Raw genomic sequence first — 19,808 nt, 5'->3', positions numbered from 1 at the left:
GGGTAAGTGAAATAATCTTGTTTTTGTTTTGAAGTGTAGATATTTGGACAAAGAAACAAGACAAAAACTCTTAGTAAAAATTTTTCTTCTTTGCATAAATCATATACATTTTATATAAATACAGGGATTAAATACAATTCTGAAGCTCCTGGTCAACTATAATTCAGACTGGACATTGCATATCTTTGCCATGTGTTTATTGCAGATGCGCACATTGCGATATCGATGCTGAAATGATATATTGTGCAGCCCTATATTATATTATATTATATTATATTATATTATATTATATTATATTATATTATATTATATTATATTATATTATATTATATTATATTATATTATATTATATTATATTATTGATTCATTCATTTTCTTTTCAGCTAAGTCCCTTTTATTAATCTGGGGTCGCCACAGTGGAATGAACCGCCAACTTATTCAGCATTTGTTTTTATGCAGCGGATGCCCTTCCAGCTGCAACCCATCACTGGGAAACACATACACACTTATTCACACACTCATTCACTACGGACAATTTAGCCTACCCAATTCACCTGTACCGCATGTCTTTGGACTCTGGGGGAAACCGGAGCACCCGGAGGAAACCCACGCGAACGCAGGGAGAACATGCAAACTCCACACAGAAATGCCAACTAAGCAGGGGCACAAACCCTATCAAAATGTAAAAATATTATATGTAGAAATAAGATTTGGCTTTGTCTGTGAATTCACTTCTCTCATATTTTTATTTTAAATGTACATATTCCACATTTTTCTTATATTTTTACTCTTAACGTCATCAGAGGCAATTTACTCATTAAAATATCATTTAACTCTCATGCTTTGACAAGACACAGAAAACCACATCCATCCCACAATAAACCGGTATATTTCTGTCTCAGAAATGCCAAAAACTATATCTGTGACAAAAATATAGCAGAATTTATTTAAAAGAATGCATTCATGAATACTTAAATCAACATTTTCAGCTGTCATTTTTCTCCAAATAAAGACACGGGGTCTTTTTAAAACAGTTTAAGCAGTATTATACTTGCAAAGTGTTTTAAACATAATGGCCACCAGGGGACACTCTTGCTATTTGGTAAAGATTGTGCAGAAAACTCAGGTCTGCTTAGACGTTGAGGGATGAATTCTTACCCCATCCACACATATTTGGAATTAGTGGTTTACTGATATTAAAAACAATGGCTGATGTTACATTTAGTCCTCAGTAGTTCTGAATAAGACCTTGTGAGAGTCACATTTATAGACCGAAATGGTTCATGTGAATTAAGCTGACCTCTAAAATTTGAAGCATACATATTTATTTTAGCAGCTACATTTATAAAGATTATTGGAGGTTTAATTATTTAATTATTAGAAATGTACTATTGGTGTGTTTATTCTCACTATGGTAAAGCAAGAGCAACTTATTGTAATTTAACAATGTACACTATTCAAGTGAACTTTCAATTAAAAATAAATGTCATGTAAATATATTTTGGATAATATTTAATTAATAATTCAGTCCCATATATATATATATATATATATATATATATATATATATATATATATATATATATAATTTTTTTTGCAAAGTTATTTGAATAAGGATTTTATTTTCATTTGAATTATTTAGTTTTATTCCATTTGTTTTGTGCTTTTGCACATTTTATTTTATAAGTATTGTTAAAAAATGTGTTATTTAGTTCTGTTTTCCTTGTGGTTTAATTTTAGTCAGTTTTTGGCTTTTGTTTCCCTAAATTTTCAAGATACCATTTACAATTTCCGTTTATCTGTGAAAAATACATGAAAAAGATACTTGTGAAAATACTTACAAAACTAGTGTTTTAAATATTTTTAAAAAGTGCTTAGATTTTGGATAAAGTGTTTTAAATAATTAGTTCTTTTTGTAATATCTTGTAATTTATGTTGCTAAATAGTTAATAAGTAAATATAAATTATTAAGAAGTAATATAAATATTTTGGATTTGCATAAAACAAAAATTCTCAAGTCTGCGCATGTCTCTGTGGTGTGATTTACCACTTCACGACTGAACAATGCAACAATGCAAAAAAATGCAGGGAAATAAATAAATAAACAAACACACGATAAAGCACAATAAAATAAAGGTTCACGAGCTGTCACTGGGGTGGTAACTTTTCAAAAGTTACAAATTTGTACCTAAAAGGTCCATATGTAATTTTTTTTTTATTAAAAACAGGTCCATATTAATACCTAAAAAGTGTTCCTCCTAAAATGTTTAGGTACTAATATATAGGGCTGCGCAATGTATCGTTTTAGCATCGATACAGCAATGTGTGCCTCCACAATAGTCACATCGCAGGATCTGCAATGTTGCCCATAGTGAACCATAGTTAACCTCACTGCTAAGTTTACCCATAATAGAGTGAAAGTTTATCATTTCTGTATTCTGTACCTGAATACTGTTTGACTCCCCAGAAACTGTCAAACTGTCAGCAATTCAAACCATCTTGTGAAACTGTAATCATATCGCAATATTTATCACAGAAAATTGAAATATCATAATATCAGATTTATCCAATATTGTGCAGCCCTACTAATATACACTTTAGAGGTACCAATATGGGCCCTTTAAGTACAAATGTGTACCTTTTGAGGAGGTACAACCCTGCTCACGTACCTTCATTTCTGAGAGTGGACAGTGGTGTGAAAAACAGATGTTTGTCACACTTTAATCAAACAAATTTAAATAAAAGTCAAAGTAAACATATCACGCAGTTTTTAAATAATTAGTGATAATGAGTGTTCATGACTCCACCATAAGAACAAGACGGGGGTAAAAATGGTTTCCATGGCAAAGTTTGAAGATGAAAACCACTGCTGAGTGAAAAGAACATAAAGGCTCGTCTCAGTTTTACAAAGACTTCTGGAAAAATATGATTTTGTAAAATATATTATGTACTGTCATTGTGGCAAAGGCAGTAGAAATTAGTTATTAGAAAATAGTTATCTAAACTATTATGTCTAAAATATGTAGATGAAATCTTAACAGCACTTGGGAAATAATAAAGAATAAATTTTTTACTAGATTTTTTACTAGATTAATATATTTTTATTAATTAGTTCATGTATTTATTTATTTATTTATTTGTTTGTTTGTTTTATTGAAGTGCCAATGTACCTGTCAAGATGGGAATACTGCTAATATTTGGAAAAAAAAAACATTTATTAATGTTAATATGCATCTTTGTCTCTCCTCCACAGAGGATTATCCGACAGGAACGTGGCTCGGTGACGAAAACAATGCTGAGATGCGTGTCCGCTGCCCAGTTTCTCCAGCTGACATGTTGCACATCAGCACAAACTGTCGCACGGCAGAGAAAATGGCTCTGACGCTGCTGGACTACCTGTTCCACCGCGAGGTGCAGGCAGTCTCCAACCTCTCCGGACAGGGCAAGCATGGCAAAAAACAGCTCGACCCACTCATGATCTACGGTATTAGATGTAAGTCTGATCAGAGAACAACACACTGTGTGTATGACTATTTTGAATTAGGGCTCATTCACACCGAACACATCTTTGTTTTTAAAAGCGCAAGACGTGGCGCTCATTAATTGAGCGCAGTGATGCCATATTATGAACGGGATGTAACAATGACAATAATGGACCCATTAGAAATAGGAAAACAATATGTTATGATAAGCACTTGAAGATACATCATATAACTCAGGATGTCTTGGCACAGCCACAATGAGCACCTTCTCTGCCATGATATAAGTAAGGAATAATCAACTGTTTGCCGTGCGTTAAAGGATTTTAATGCATGACGTGGAGGAGAGGGGCCACATGACTTTAACGCACTGCAAACCGTTGATTATCCAGCTTATTCCGTGGTCATTTGCCAAGGTAGGCATAAGTTTAAAATAGTTTTGCTCTTTGCAGTGCAATATTTGTCTGAATTTTTGTCAGTTTTGACTTGTTAGATTTTCTAGTCCCTCCACTGAATCCGCTGTGACAGGCTGATAGGCAGACAGGTAGAGAGAGTAAGAACGTGCGCATGTGCGTGTTGTTTATACCTGCTAATATTAAGATGCGATTTCATCAATTCGATCACAGATGGACAAATAAGACATTCCCAGTCACACCTGGAGTGTTTCCAGTCACACGTTTGTCTACTTTCTACCAGTTCTCTGATTACTGATTATCAGAATACTGTTATTGAGCTATGTGATTTCGATTCATTAATTGAAGCTGGTGCAATAGAGTTGTTTTCTACATGGTTCCAATTCACCAAAAGTACCAGTTCATAAAAATCATAGGTTTAAGTATTGAACTACATTTGTTTTGATTCACTAAAAAGAACCAATTCGTATGAGTCATATTGTTTATGAATCTGACTGCTTTGATTGAGCTATGTGATGTTGATTCAGTAAATGAATTGGCGTATTAGTATTATTTTCTGCATGGTTTTGAATCATCAAAAAGAACCAGTTCATTTGAGTCATTAAGTTTTTGATTCAGTAATCAGAACTGGTATATTGGATAGAGTGGTTTTGATTCAGTAAAAAGAACAAGCTCATACGAATCATTCTTCAGGAATCTCATGACTCTGGTCATAACCAATTCATAAGTCATTTGTTCCAGAAGCAAACTACATTAATATGCCTTCAGTTTATATCATGAAAAGAATCAAACATCATATGGTTTTGCTGTTTTTATGTAATTTATTTTTTTTATAACCAGTCCTGAAGCCAATCTGATCCAAAGCCTGTCTGAGACTAATTGGATCTTTGATCTTATTCGATTTATTCCGTTTAATTCATCTCAGTTTTGTCCTGTCTAATTCAAATCATCTCAGTGCTCAAGTAGCTCATCTGCGGTTCTGCCTCATCCTCCGCACCAGACTCATTTTCTCCACATGAGCTAATTAGAAGCGTCTCTAGCCGCGCCTCTCATTCACAACTAATCTGGTGTTACATCAATATGCGGGTAAATTCACGCAACATGCTATAAGTAACAAACTAATGTTCTGGGTTTGAGGAAGGAGCTGCTATGGGTAATTATATGTGTAAATAGTGTCACGTGCAACTTTTGAACAAACAAACCCTATGAATAAAGTCTAGAAGCGATACAGCTGTGGAAATATAGCATAATTTGTTTGACACTGTTTTTACATTACTGTGTGGGGTAGTTTTAGGGTTGGGGAGAGGTAGATGTTAATAAAATACAATTTAATGAGTAATTAATAAATAATGTAAATAATTTTTATTATAATTAGTGTTTTTACATTACTTTGAGGGGTGGTTTAAGGGTTGAGGTGGGGGTAGATGTTATTAAACTACAATTTAATGCTTATTGGATAAATAATATAAATAATTCTCATTATAATTAGTGTTGCTACATTACTGTGAGGGTAGTTTTAGGGCTGAGATGGGGGTAAATGCTAATAAAATACAATTTAATGGGTCATTTTATAAATAATATAAATAATTCTGGTTATAATAAGTGTTTTTACATTACTGTAAGGGGTGGTTTTTGGGTTGGGGTGGGGGTAGATGCTAATAAAATACAATTTAATGGGTCATTTATTAAAAAATATAAATAATTCTGGTTATAATAAGTGTTTTTACATTATTGTAAGGGGTGGGTTTTGGGTTGGGGTGGGGGTAGATGCTAATAAAATACAATTTAATGGGTCATTTTATAAATAATATAAATAATTCTGGTTATAATAAGTGTTTTTACATTACTGTAAGGGGTGGGTTTTGGGTTGGGGTGGGGGTAGATGCTAATAAAATACAATTTAATGGGTCATTTAATAAATAATATAAATAATTCTGGTTATAATAAGTGTTTTTACATTACTGTAAGGGGTGTTTTTTGGGTTGGGGTGGGGGTAGATGCTAATAAAATACAATTTATTGGGTCATTTATTAAATAATATAAATAATTCTGGTTATAATAAGTGTTTTTACATTACTGTAAGGGGTGGTTTTTGGGTTGGGGTGGGGGTAGATGCTAATAAAATACAATTTATTGGGTCATTTATTAAATAATATAAATAATTCTGGTTATAATAAGTGTTTTTACATTACTGTAAGGGGTGGTTTTTGGGTTGGGGTGGGGGTAGATGCTAATAAAATACAATTTAATGGGTCATTTATTAAATAATATAAATAATTTTGGTTATAATAAGTGTTTTTACATTACTGTAAGGGGTGGTTTTTGGGTTGGGGTGGGGCCAGATGCTAATAAAATACAATTTAATGGGTCATTTAATAAATAATATAAATAATTCTGGTTATAATAAGTGTTTTTACATTACTGTAAGGGGTGGGTTTAGGGTTGGGGTGGAGGTAGGCTAATAAAATACAATTTAATGGGTCATTTAATAAATATTATAAATATTTTGGTTATAATTAGTGTTTTTACATTACTGTAAGGGGTGGGTTTTGGGTTGGGGTGGAGGTATGCTAATAAAATACAATTTAACGGGTCATTTAATAAATAATATAAACATTTTGGTTATAATTAGTGTTTTTACATTACTGTAAGGGGTGGGTTTAGGGTTGGGGTGGGGGTAAATGCTAATAAAATACAATTGAATGGGTCATTTAATAAGTCTAAATAATTCTGGTTATAATTACTGCTTTTACATTACTCTGAGTGTAGGGTTTGGTGGGGGTAGATGCTAATAAAATAAAATTTAAAGGGTCATTTAATAAATAATTTAAATAATTATTGTTATGATTACTGTTTTTACAGTATTGTAAGGAGTGGGCTTAGGGTTGGGGTGGGGGTAGATATTTATAAAATCCAATGAATGGGTCATTTAATAAATAATATAAATAAATTTGGTTATAATGTTTTGACATTACTCTGAGGGGTAGTTGTAGGGTTGCGGTGGTAGTAGATATTAATAAAAGACAATTTAATGGGTCATTTAAAAATAATCAAAATTCTGGCTATAATTACTGTTTTACATTACTGTGAGGGGTAGGTTTAGGGTTGGGGTGGGTGTAGATATTAATAAAACAATTGAATGGGTCATTTAATAAATAATGTAAATAATTCTCATTATAATTGGTGTTTTTTATTACTGTGAGAGTAGGTTTAGGCATGAGGTGGGGGTAGATATTAATAAAGTAGAATTTATGGGGCATTTAATAAATAATCTAAATAATTCTGGTTATAAATACTATTTTTAGATTATTGTGAGGGGTAGGTTTAAGGTTAATGTGGGGGTACATAATAAAATGCAATTTAATGAGTCATTTAATAAAGAATAAAAATAATTTTCATAATAATTAGTGTTTTTACATTACTGTGAGGGGTAGGCTTAAGGTGGGGTTCGGGATATCAATAAAATACAATTTATGGGTCATCTAATAAATAATATAAATAATTCTCATTATAATTGCTGTTTTTACATTACTGTGAGAGTTGGGTAGGGGTAGACATTAATAAAATACAGTTAATGGGTAATTTAATAAATACAGTGAAGGATACAGTCAAAATAAAGACACCATTTCATTAAATGTCAGTGTTGTGGTTAAATAGTTGTTTATGTTTTTAAATATAACTGTAACCCCACTTGAAAAATACTGTGAATAATCACTATAGTGTTTTTGAACCATACTATTGTAAAGTACTGTACAGAGAATCTGCGTTACCAATCATGGTACTTTTATATGTTGCTAATACAACAACTGTACTGATATAAACAAATTGTACTGTACTTTTTTTTTTTTTTTACAGCTATATACATTAGCTTAGTTTTGGCAATTTTCAGTCTGGTTTCCAGCCTGGTTTTAGCTGGTCAGGCAGGAAAATGTCCAGCTAAAATCAGCTTGACCAGCCTGCTTTTAGCTGGACATAGCTGGTTTTGGCTGGTTAGGCTGGTCAACTTGGTTTTAGCTGGTCATCTCCCAGCCTGGCTCCCAAAACTAGGCTGATTGACCCGCAAAAACCAGCCAACCAGCTGTTTAAGCAGTTTTTTTCAGCAAGTACCTCAGTGCTTTCTCTATTATTTACTGACTCATTTTATATGGTTTATTTATGATTGTAATATTTTTAAAGCTTGGTTTTTGGTGAAATGGTTCTTTCGCTTTGCTAACATTCCCAACAATGTTAAGCTAACTGCTAAAACCTCAAAATTCTGTATACTTTTGCATCTAACAGTTTTACTAAAGTCCGTTTAAGACAAGTCATTTCATTTGGTGGCTAATGTTTTAAACGCCGCTCAGGCATTCTGTTTGAATGAGGAAATATCAAATTTTCCAAAATTACTTGTAAAACTTGCGATTCAATTTCATATCAGGAATCAATGAAATTAAGCAACAGCTGCCTCTTTAGTTTCATTTCTAAACATTCGAATGACACAAAATCTGCAGAAACTTATGCCTAGAACGAGCCCCTCCCCCGGAGAATTGTCAGTCTATTGCGATCGATGATTGGTTGCAGTACTAGAAGGCGTGGCTTCATTCGCCAAATTGAGGGTTAAACTTTTGCCCATTCAAAACTTTACAGGTGACATGTCTTGTGTAATCTATAGTCTTTGTTATTACTAAGCTTTTTAGCGCTTTGCTAAGTGCTAACATTATAATTTTTTTGTTCATTTTCAACATTTCAGACTTTACAATTATTACTTTTGGACATAATTTGAAGAAAAAAGAAACGTTTAAGTGAGAACAAAATAATTTATAAGTAATAAGTAACGTCGTTTTGTTTAAATTAACATAATTGTTTGTGTGTCAAATGCTATGTTTTTAGCATGTAAACTAACTTGTGGATAATAAATTTCATGGTCTTTCTTTGTGTGCAACCAGGTCACCTGTTCTTCAAGTTCGCCATTACCGAGTCTGATTGGTATCGCATTAAGCAGAGCATCGATTCCAAATGTCGTACTGCGTGGCGCAGGAAACAGCGAGGACAGAGTTTGGCAGTTAAGAGTTTCTCACGCCGGACCCCTGCGTCGCAGAGCAGCTCAGGTACTGATCTCTATCCTTACCAAACCTCCAAGACCTTTTTGGCTTTAATTTTGATGCTGTGTTTCTAGACCCAGCTGGTTTGTGTTCAGATGAATGTAAACATATGCTGCGAGTACTTGATGTACCATGTGTTATGGAATTACACTGCGACGTAGAGTTTTTGTCTTGTTTCTATTCTAAATATCTAAAAACTCCTAAATCAAGGAGCATTATTAGACAAGTAAAAATATAGTCTTGTTTTCAGAAATAAGTCAAAATTAATTGTTCATTTTTTTTCCTTAAAACAAGCGAAAACAAGATTGCTTACCCCATTGGTGGATTATTTGGCTTGTAGGGTATTAAAAAAAATATTAAAATGTCTTACATTTCAAAAACTTAAACATTGTTGGTCTTAAATCATTTTAAACCTGTCTTATTTTTCTAATGTCCATGTAAAGCCTCCGAGCCTGGCCAACACCCATCTAATCACAATTAAATCCGAGCACAATTCTCAATAAAACTCTTAACAAAGCTTTATTAATTAATTATCTACCTTAGAATTTGTTTCAGATTTCTCCATTTACTTATAACTACATGATGATGACATTAACATAGATTGACAGGTGCATACATTTAGATTATTAGAGTTTTTAAAACTTGTCAAAAAAAAATTTAAATGTAGTTTTTTATAAAAATAAAACATCACTATAATATTATACATTATAATAGTCAGAATAAAAAAGTCATTTTATTCAATTTATGCTTTTTTTGACATGTTATTTAAAATGTCTGGATAAGAAATAACTAAATTAGATTTTTTTTTCTGACAGCAAGCTGGGCAAGTGCAAATTTTTTCCAACCTTAACATTTTTCCCTGTATAAGTCTAAAATTTAATTCATAATGGTCTTAAAAAGGACTTCAAAAGTCCTAAATCTGACTTGCGGAAAAGTGCAGGAACTGTTTAAGGAAAACCTCACTTAATTTAGACGTTTAGATGTTTAAACATGCTTTTTGTAAGTTTTTGACTTCTAAAGCATAAAAATACCATAATTTGTTTGCAGATATTTAAGAAACATACTAAGTGAACTTTCTTGTTTATCTAAAAACCAATGCTAAAGTCAGATATTCTGCTTTGAAAATTGGGTTACGTGCCAGAACGTCTGTCTTTGTTTTGGTCCCTTTAACTCACCCAATGCCAGTTTAGCCAATTAAATTTCAACACCCTAGGTTGCCTTGGTGGATTTGATTAATTTAGTCATGATGGCTCTCTAAGTATACAATCGAAATGCGACCTCCAGTGGACAGTAGCAGCCTTTGAAATGAGACAATAAAACATTACATTATTAGCAAATAATGTAAATATTGTAAGTGTAAACATCAGGTAGCTTGGTACAGGTTCAGAAGCACAGAATAGTGCACTTACTGCATTCCAATGAAATGGTAAGATTTATAATGTAGTTAATACATATTAAACTTCTTTAGTGTTATTAAACGTACATGCTGAATCACTGATATGTGTTGGCTTCCACTGAGTCACAGTTCGAAAGTTCAGTTTTATAAAGTTTATTTTATGTTCAAGATCTGAGGTGAACTATCTGCTGATGCTTTCAGTAGTATGGCAATAAATGGCATGTAAAATGGCATTCAAACTCACATTATTATCATTTAACACTGAATAAAGCACATGAGGTGTACCTGAGGTGAGCATTGTCAGTTTTCTGATGTTCAGCTGCAAAAAAAAAAGCTTTTAGTTAGAACATAGTTTAAATTAGCCTTTAGGCTGAACAGTCAGGCACACTGCTGGTGGTGTCGTCAATCCGGCAATCTGCGCTTGCGTGTGTTTTAATTCAGGAGTACAATACCTAGTTCATCCACTGGGTGTCAAACTTACATACTGCATCTTTAACAAAGCAAGGACATTTTCATAGTATTTCCGGTGATATTTTTTTCCTCTGGAGAAAATATATTTATTTCAGCAAGAATAAAAAAGTTTTTAAGGTAAATATTATTACCTGCCTTTAAAGCCTAATCTCAGAACAACGCCTCATGTCCTGTCCCTTCCTCGCAGAGATCTGCAGGCCCTCATCTTTGACTCGTTTCGGACAACCCGAATATCCTGTGTGTTTGGCCACCACAATGGTCTATACCAGGGGTGACCAAACTCTGTGTCCCGCATAGTTTAGCTCCAACTTCCTTCAACACACCCCCTGGAAGTTTCTAGTATACCTAGGAAGAGCTTGATTAGCTGGTTCAGGTGTGCTTAATTGGGGTTGGAACTAAAATATGCAGGACACCGGCCCTCCAGGACCGAGTTTGGACACCCTTGGTCTGTACACTTACGATAGTTTCACCTCTTTCTGTTGTCCAGCTGAAATAAGAAGCACCCTGTGGTATATTAATCTATTAGCTTAGGAACAGGCCACCTGGTGCTCAGCCTTTTTTCGAGAGGAACATGTGGATTGTTGCTATGTGAGCAACAAAGTCGTTGCGATGTGTAATTACATTTTTTGAAAGGTGCTCATCAGCGACGGCCATGGCGAGGGCTATGTGTCCACACGCTGGCTGCGCTGGGGCATACGCATGCGCTTGATGCAAAAGTATAAATCAGCCTTAAGATTCGATTCTCTACAGAACAAACCACTGTTACACAATGACTTGCCTAATTACCCAAACTTGCCTAATTAATCTAGTTAAGCCTTTAAATGTCACTTTAAGCTGAATACTAGTAACTTGAAAAATAAAAATAAAAACTAGCAAAATATCATGTACTGTCATCATGCCAAAGTAAAAAAAAACAGTTATTAGAAATGAGTTATTAAAACTACTATATTTAGTAATGTGCTGAAAAAAATCTTCTTTTTCGTTAAACAGAAATTGGGGGAAAAATATACAGGAGGGCTAATAATTCTGACGTCAACTGTATAACCTTGCGTCCATTTGCGTAAAGGTCATTGCACACACGTGTGTTTATTTGCAGGCTCATGTTTGTGTGTGAGGAGAAAAATGTATCCTCAACCAACAGATGGTTCTAATCTCAGAACAACGCCTCACGTCCTGTCCCTTCCTCTCAGAGATCTTCAGGCCTTCACCTTTGACTCGTTTCGGACGAACCCGAATATCCTGTGTGTTTGGCCACCACAATGGTCTATGCACTTAAGATTGCTTCACCTCCTTCAGTTGTCCAGCTGGAATAGGAATCTCCCTGCGTGGTATATTAATCTATTAGCTTATGAACAGGCCACCTGGTGCTCAGCCTTTTTTCGAGAGGAACATGTGGATTGTTGCTATGTGACCAACAAAGTTTTTCCATCCGAGAACAAAAATATCTCAGTTTTGATGCGTAGGCATGAAGAAATTAAATCAAATTGCCTGCCTTAGATGGCATACTTTTTATGTTTATTTAAAGGGGACCTTTTTGACAAGATGTGAAATAATGGCCACTTTCGGTGGTACGGTACAGTTCGGTACGTTTTTATGGCCGTTTCTAATGCAAAAAAGGTACCAAAAAGTGAACTGTACTGTACCACTATTTGGGTAACCTTTCCAAAGGGTACCTAGCACAACAAAAGGGTACCAAAAAGGCAGAGCAAGACGTGCAGCTGAACGCTATTGGTTTACAATCAAACATTACCAGTGCATACACAAGCAGGAGAATGAAAACAAAGGAATCGGCATTTTTAAATACACAGCCAAGACATTACATCGTAATAATATATACATATAATAACAAGCCATGGTCGACCCAAGCTTTAACAAACCTTATCGTCATCTTAATGAACAGCCACAAAGAGCTGAATTCACGATCACGATCAAACCCCCAAACCTCACTCCTTCCCAACCCCAAGCCCTTCATTTCGCCATCTACTTACCCAAACCAGGTGATTTCGAGCCATGTATATTCACACACTGTTACCACACAACTGTCGTTTAAATTGTTATAAAAATGATTTTGCGTAATAGCGTTGCATAAGAGTGCATGTAAATCAATATTCACAATGTTTCTCTTGCTAGACATCTTTAGGTGAACAATTAATCAATTAAATTGAAATATTTGTAATTGTAATCTTGAGTCAGTATCTGACCATTACACGTTAGGAGTGGCTCAGTCTCAGGAACTTTCGTTTCATGTGCACATTAGGTTCATTTTTAGATTTGTTAAATTATGTTAAAATATCAAGCAGTTTTAGATTGACATGAGGAGATAACAGAATAGAACAAATACTAATTTGACTTACGTTTTATTCAGTTCATGACCATAATATATTTTTATGCATATGCCTTTAAAACAGGCCTTGATCCTACAAAGCATTGAATATTTAATAAGTTGATGTGTTGCTAGTAAAAATTTGGCCAAAAAACAACAACATTTGATTTTAAACATTAAAATTTGTGTTTATTGGCTCTGGATTTCATGCATTTCTGTATCTGTTCGAGATATATATATATATATATATATATTTTTTACCAAATATAAAACACATTACACAAACCACCTACAGTTAAAATTTCGTAAATCTGTCAAGTAAGTGGCGGTTCATTCCGCTGTGCTAAACCAGGGAAAAAGTAGAAGGAAAATGAATGAATGAAATTGTCTAGTAAGTGCATTAATCAATAACATTAAAACTGACATTAGTTAAATTTTAACAATCTGTTGTCATTTCTGATAGATGATTTAGATTTAATGTAAGTAGAATAATGTAAACATTATAAACATTGTAAACTAAGCTTGTTAGATTGAAATAATGTAGTGTAAACATTATGAAACATCAATATCTGTGCATTGTCCATTAATGTAAAAAGCTTATCAGAAGTAAAGGTAAAATGAAGTAATATAAATAATGTAATATCAAAAAATGTATCTTAAATTAGCAAATAAAACAAAAGGTAGGCCTACTGGGCAAAAAGAGGATGCCTCTTAGACAAATTTAGTCATTCATTCATTCATTCATTCATTCTCACTATACTTAAGGTCTTAGTCTCTTGTTTATCCTCATAGCATCCATGTGGGATAAAAGAATGGCATCTTAACTCTGTCTTTCGTGAAACTGAGTTGCCGTTTAATGTATAGTAAATCGGTAGTGTCACTGCGCAAAAAAAAATTGTGAATGCATGCTACACTTCCGACTGTACATTGTCTTTTCTTTTTCTTATAATGCACAGAGTTTTGAGGTAAGGGACGTTTTCATTTGCCGTTCACTGACAGTTGGACAGGGTCATCCTGTTTATCAAACTCCGTCATTTAAAATCGAAAGCGGAATAAAACAGTCTTATCATAAAAGCCGATGTATGATTTGAAGCAAATATATTTGTTGAACATGTATGTGCATATATATATATATATATATACAGTTGAAGAATTATTACAGTCAGAATTATTAGCCCCCCTGTTTATTTTTTCACCCAATTTCTGTTTAACAGAGAGATTTTTTTTCAACACATTTCTAAACATAGTAGTTTTAATAACTCATCTTTAATAACAGATTTATTTTATCTTTGCCATGATGACAGTAAATAATATTTGACTAGATGTTTTTCAAGGCACTTTTATACAACGTAAAGTGACATTTAAAGGCTTAACTATGTTAATTAGGTTAACTAGGCAGGATAGAGTAATTAGGCAAGTTATTGTATAACGATGGATTGTTCTGTAGACTATAGAGAAAAAAGTAGCTTTAAGGGGCTAATAATAATGACCTTAAAATGGTTTTTAAAAAGTTAAAAACTGGTTTTATTGTAGCCAAAATAAAACAAATAAGACTTTCTCCAGAATAAAAAATATTATCAGACATACTGTGAGAATTTCTTTGCTCTGTAAAACATCATTTGGGAAATATTTAAAAAAGAAAGAGAAATTCAAAGGGGGGCTAATAATTTTGACTTCATAATTTTGACATATATAAATATATCTATACACACACACACAAACCTTTTAAGTTTCAAGTTTTTCCACATGGTTGCTAACAATTTGAAAAGAATGAATCAAGAATTTCAGAATGATATTTCATATTTGCTTGCAAACTTTGCTAAATTATTGTGTGCTGCACATTGCAATTAATTAAAAAAGTTTTAGATTTATGTTTTTAAGCATATATGCTAGCCAGTAGACGATAAAAGTCTTTTAATAATTGAACAGCATTTCTTTGCTCTCATTACCATACCATATTTATGAACCTGCACTAACTGCCAGACCATGGATCTGACAAAATTGTGTGTACTTAATTAACAAGCGGTGACATTTCTGTCATACAGTCATTTTTGTCTGCTTACATTACACTACAATGTTTCTACACATTCTTTAATTTCTAGGCCATGGATCTGATGGAGCTCTGTTTATTTAATAAGCCGTGACACTTTTGTCAAACAACTATTTAATTGTTTTCAAACAACTGTTAATTAGTCATGGATTTAATTGAATTCTGTTTATAAGCTGTGACATACTGGTCAAGCAGGTATTTTTGCTTGCAGCATTTAGCATACTTTATTTTCAAGCATGTGCGCTAACCATTTTCATAAAACAAAAGATTTTGCCAACAAGTTTTTATACTTTATCAAGCTTATTACATTTTTAAAACATGGAAACTAACTGCAGGGGTATGAAAGACATAGACTAACCACTATCAGAAAAAATATGTTCGTTTGAATAACTTGTGAAGTTTCGTTAAAATTTAGAAATCATTCAAAATTGACACCAAAGTGGTAAACATTAAAAACAAAATTTTTTGTTTTACAAATTAACAATATCATGCTAACCATTAGATCATGATTTAGAAAAACTGTCTCTCCTAGATGGTGTGTGGGGAGCGCACTGGCGCCGTTGTCCTGTGGCTGCCGTCGCATCATACAAGTGGATGCTGCACACTGGTGGTGGTGTGGAGAGACCCCCCCCCATGATTGTGAAGCGCTTTGGGTGTATAACCATACACAATAAATGCGCTATATAAATACACACACACTACAAAAAAGTTTAAAGGGGCCATAGAATCCATTAATACAATATGTAAAATTGTTCTCTGTTATCTACATATTGGTTATGTGGCATAGGTATGTGTAAAAAGTCTCCAGATACAGTTTTACAATCCCATTTATAACCTTAGAATTTGGCCCTAGGACGAAAATGTCTGATATTGACCATATTTGGAAAGGTCATGAATAATAATGAGCTCTGCTCTAATGATTTTGTGGATTTAACGTGTATGAAAACAGGCAGGAATTTATATTAATCTCCATATAAACTGACATTAATTCATTCATTCTTTCATTTTCCTTTGGCTTAGTCCCCTTTATTCATCAGGGGTCGCCACAGCGGAATGAACTGCCAACTTATCCAGCACATGTTTTACACAGCGGATGCCCTTCCAGTTGCAACTCAGTACTGGAAAACACCCACACACACTCACTCACACTCATACACTATGGCCAATTTAGTAAATTTACCTATAGCGCACTTCTTTGGACTGTTGGGCAAACCCGAGTTTTTCTTTAGTGTTTTAAATTACAATCTTTGTTTTGGTCATATAACTTTTGTTGTTTGTAGACATTACCATATTTTTAGGCATGTATGCTAACCGCTAAGTCATGGATCTGGTTAATTGGTTTAAGTCAGTGGTCCCCAACATTTTTGTCACCACGGACCGGTCAACGCTTGACAAATTTACCTCGACACGAGGGGTAGGTTTATGTAAATTACTATGCGATTATGAACTGTTTTCTCAGAGGATCAGGCTGACAAAACATTGCTTCAACTATGATACAAGTTTTATTTATGGCAAAAAAAAAAAACACTGCAGTGTTTGTCTGAGATAAATAGTCTACCGAAATGAATATATTCCATACAAAATATGAAGCTCATCAGTCAGTTCTTGTCACGTGACTCGTGGTCTGCTCATGGCATTTTGAAGATGTTTTCAACTAGGGGCGCCTGCAAGGCACGATTGTGTAGTGCTGCTTGCAAGCATCGTTCCCAATATGCGCACACAAGCCACACGCCTCCATTGGAAATAACGAACTGCTGCCGTCATTTGCAATCTCCAGCAGTTGATCTTCTTTTTGCACAGACATGCTGGATTCACCTGATTTATTGACAAATAGGTTGCGGATCCATACTATTGGCACTTGGGCCCTTCACTTAGTCTTTTTTCCCTTCGGAAAGAAACTTTCTTAAGATGTTTGTTTCTTACTCATTTTGCTAGCTTGTGGGTGAAATTTTGGTGCTTACATGACCAGGAGGTAACCAAGATAATACGGTCATTTTTCAAATTAAAAGATTGTTCAGACTCAAATATAAAATAAAATGAAAATAATTAATTATTTCTTCAGCGGCCCGATACCAATTGATCCATGGGCCGGTACCAGTCCGCAGCCCGTGGGTTGGGGACCACTGGTTTAATTGATACCATGTCACACTTTGCGTTATATATATTTTTATTGTCACTGTAAAATTATGAATACGATTTATTTAAAAATCCTATTGTATTTGTTAGCATGTGTGCTAAAGTCCAGGCAGCACATCCAACCAAATTTTGTATGCATCAAGCTCCAGCATTTTTCTCAAGCAACCATTTTCAGACACATTATTATACATTGTTTTTATTTGTCATCATCAAATCATCCAACACACTTATATACTCTGTGTTTTATATCAGTTTTATACAGGGCCCTAAGCATGATTTTATTTGGGGCCCTCTTGGTACAAATAATCGTCAATCCTTGATTATTTGCACACTATAATTCTAAAACATGCATTATTGATATTATTTGCTGCAACTTTGCATCGTAATCTATTATTGTAGAAGACTTTTACATTTTATTCTGCAGAAACAACTGCCTAGATGTAGTCTAGATAATTCCACCTTTATATGACTACTTGCAACAAAACTAACCAATGAGGCACAAAACTTTAAGCTGATCTGTAATTAAAGTTGAAAGAAGCTAAAATGACTGGAAAATAACATAAAATAACATATTTATTATTATTTTCCAGTCACAAGATGGCACCAGTCAAAAACAGCAGCAATAAACACAATTTTTAAAAATGTAAACTCTGCAAAAAAAAGCTTTTCTTACTTACAGTTTTTGTATTTTTTCCAGTCCAAATATCTAAAAAAAATAAATAAATCAAGAAAGCAAGAAGCATTTACTAGACAAAAGATTTTGTTTTCAGAAATGATAATTTAAAATTAATTCTATTTTTTCAGTAACACAAGCAAAATAACCCATGGAGTTAAATAAAGTAACCTTATTTCAAACCCAAAAAAATATTATTTTATTTACGCTAATTGGCAGATTATTTAGCTTTTTTGATGAAAACCGTTAACAAAACATTGTTTTTTTTATTGAATAATGCATTTTGTTTAATCAATATGATCCGTTGACATAATATATCCACAACCAAAACACCAAAACAGAAACGAAAGTCAGTCATTTCATGCACTCTTGGGTGCCCCCTGGTGGCCATGGAGCCCTAAGCAACTGCTTACTTCGATTATGCGTTGGGCCGGCTCTGGTTTTATATATCGGCAAACTAATTGTAACCAAGGAGTGAAAACCGGCAAACTAACAGACAAATTTGTCTCCAGATCTTTCAGATGCATAACATTGAATCCAGTTTGCTTTTCATTCACATTCAAAGAAAGACCCAAACTGAGATCACATTCCAGCTGGGTCTACAGCAGTGTCATTTTTTTGTGCTTTTGCTTTTAAAGAAAAATCAAGATAGCCTGCTAAAATGTCAATAGTGCTGATTTAAAATCCCTTAAAAATTAAATGAACACCCGCACCATTTTTCCAAAGACAACTTGACGACCTTTAATCAGAATTGCGGCGAGTGTGTGTTTTAAGCGTCTGGGCTCTCGGTGATGCTCGTTGTTTAGACTGAGGGGTTGGGTTTGCATACAGTTTTAGGGCACGAGAGTGTTTGGGCTGCTAGGTTCGAGAGTCTGTGTTGTGTATTTTGAGATCATTTACGCTGTATAAACACGCTCTAATCTGGCAGATGCACTGGATCAGATCCAATAGCAGTCGGAAGGGATTTTCCTCAAGTTCAGGGTGTGTGTATGTGAACTCTTGCGCTTTTCTTCATCTATGAGAACCTTGTTTATCATATGCTCTCTTCTAAATTTGTTTGGGTTTGCGCGCGTTCGTACAAATTTCGCGGAGTACATGACCTGTGGCTGTGTATGGAAATGGCCGTTTGTCTGGTTATACAGTAATTTGTCATGATGGGGAACAGATTGTAGTCTCCCGTCTTGCTTAAAGAAACAGTTCACCCAAAATTGAAAATTCTGCCATTATTTATGCACCTTAAAACTGGTTGAGTTAATTCTGTCAAAGACAAAAGAAGATATTTACTATTAACATTCATGGAAAGACAAACAATTACTATAGAAGTCAATGGCTTACAGTTTAAAACATTCGTCAAAACATATTCTGTGCTCAACAGAAGAAAGAAACTCAAACAGGTTTGAAGTCTGAGTACATTATGGTAGAATTGCCATTTTTGAGTAAACTATCTCTTTAAGTGAGTGAGAAAGAGAGAGAGTGTGTGTGCGTTTGGCAGTTACTATTGAGTATCTTCTGTTATTAAATCCAGTTGTTTGACACCATTTGACCCAGTCTCTAGTTTCTGGTTTGACCCACATAGTTGGACCGTGTTATAAACTTTGTTTATGTGTGTCCTGGAACAGATGGAGTCTCGGCTGCAGAGACATCAGCTATTGAGACCTCTACCCAGCAGGCCCTGCACTACGCTCTGGCTGGAGCCACGCAGCAAGTCCAAATCCACCGTATAGGTGAAGATGGACAGGTGCAAGTTGTGAGTATTGTCTCAGCATCATCCAAAACGCCAAACCTC

At 34.1% G+C, this 19,808-nt stretch overlaps 1 protein-coding gene across 2 annotated transcripts in view; it reads left to right on the top strand.

The window, feature by feature from the left end:
- Positions 1-19,808, top strand: part of banp (BTG3 associated nuclear protein) — an 83,246-nt gene that overhangs the window by 10,404 nt on the left and 53,034 nt on the right. For both annotated transcript variants that reach the window (XM_056452154.1, XM_056452153.1), the window contains exons 7-9: positions 3,254-3,493; positions 8,818-8,979; positions 19,642-19,769. In XM_056452154.1, coding sequence (XP_056308129.1) covers positions 3,254-3,493; positions 8,818-8,979; positions 19,642-19,769 — 530 coding nt within the window. The remainder of the gene's footprint in view (positions 1-3,253; positions 3,494-8,817; positions 8,980-19,641; positions 19,770-19,808) is intronic.

This window comes from Danio aesculapii, chromosome 25 (assembly GCF_903798145.1).
Source record: "Danio aesculapii chromosome 25, fDanAes4.1, whole genome shotgun sequence".
Lineage (NCBI taxonomy): Eukaryota > Metazoa > Chordata > Actinopteri > Cypriniformes > Danionidae > Danio > Danio aesculapii.
Note: the sequence above shows the minus strand (reverse complement) of the source record. Positions and strands in the feature narration are given on the sequence as shown.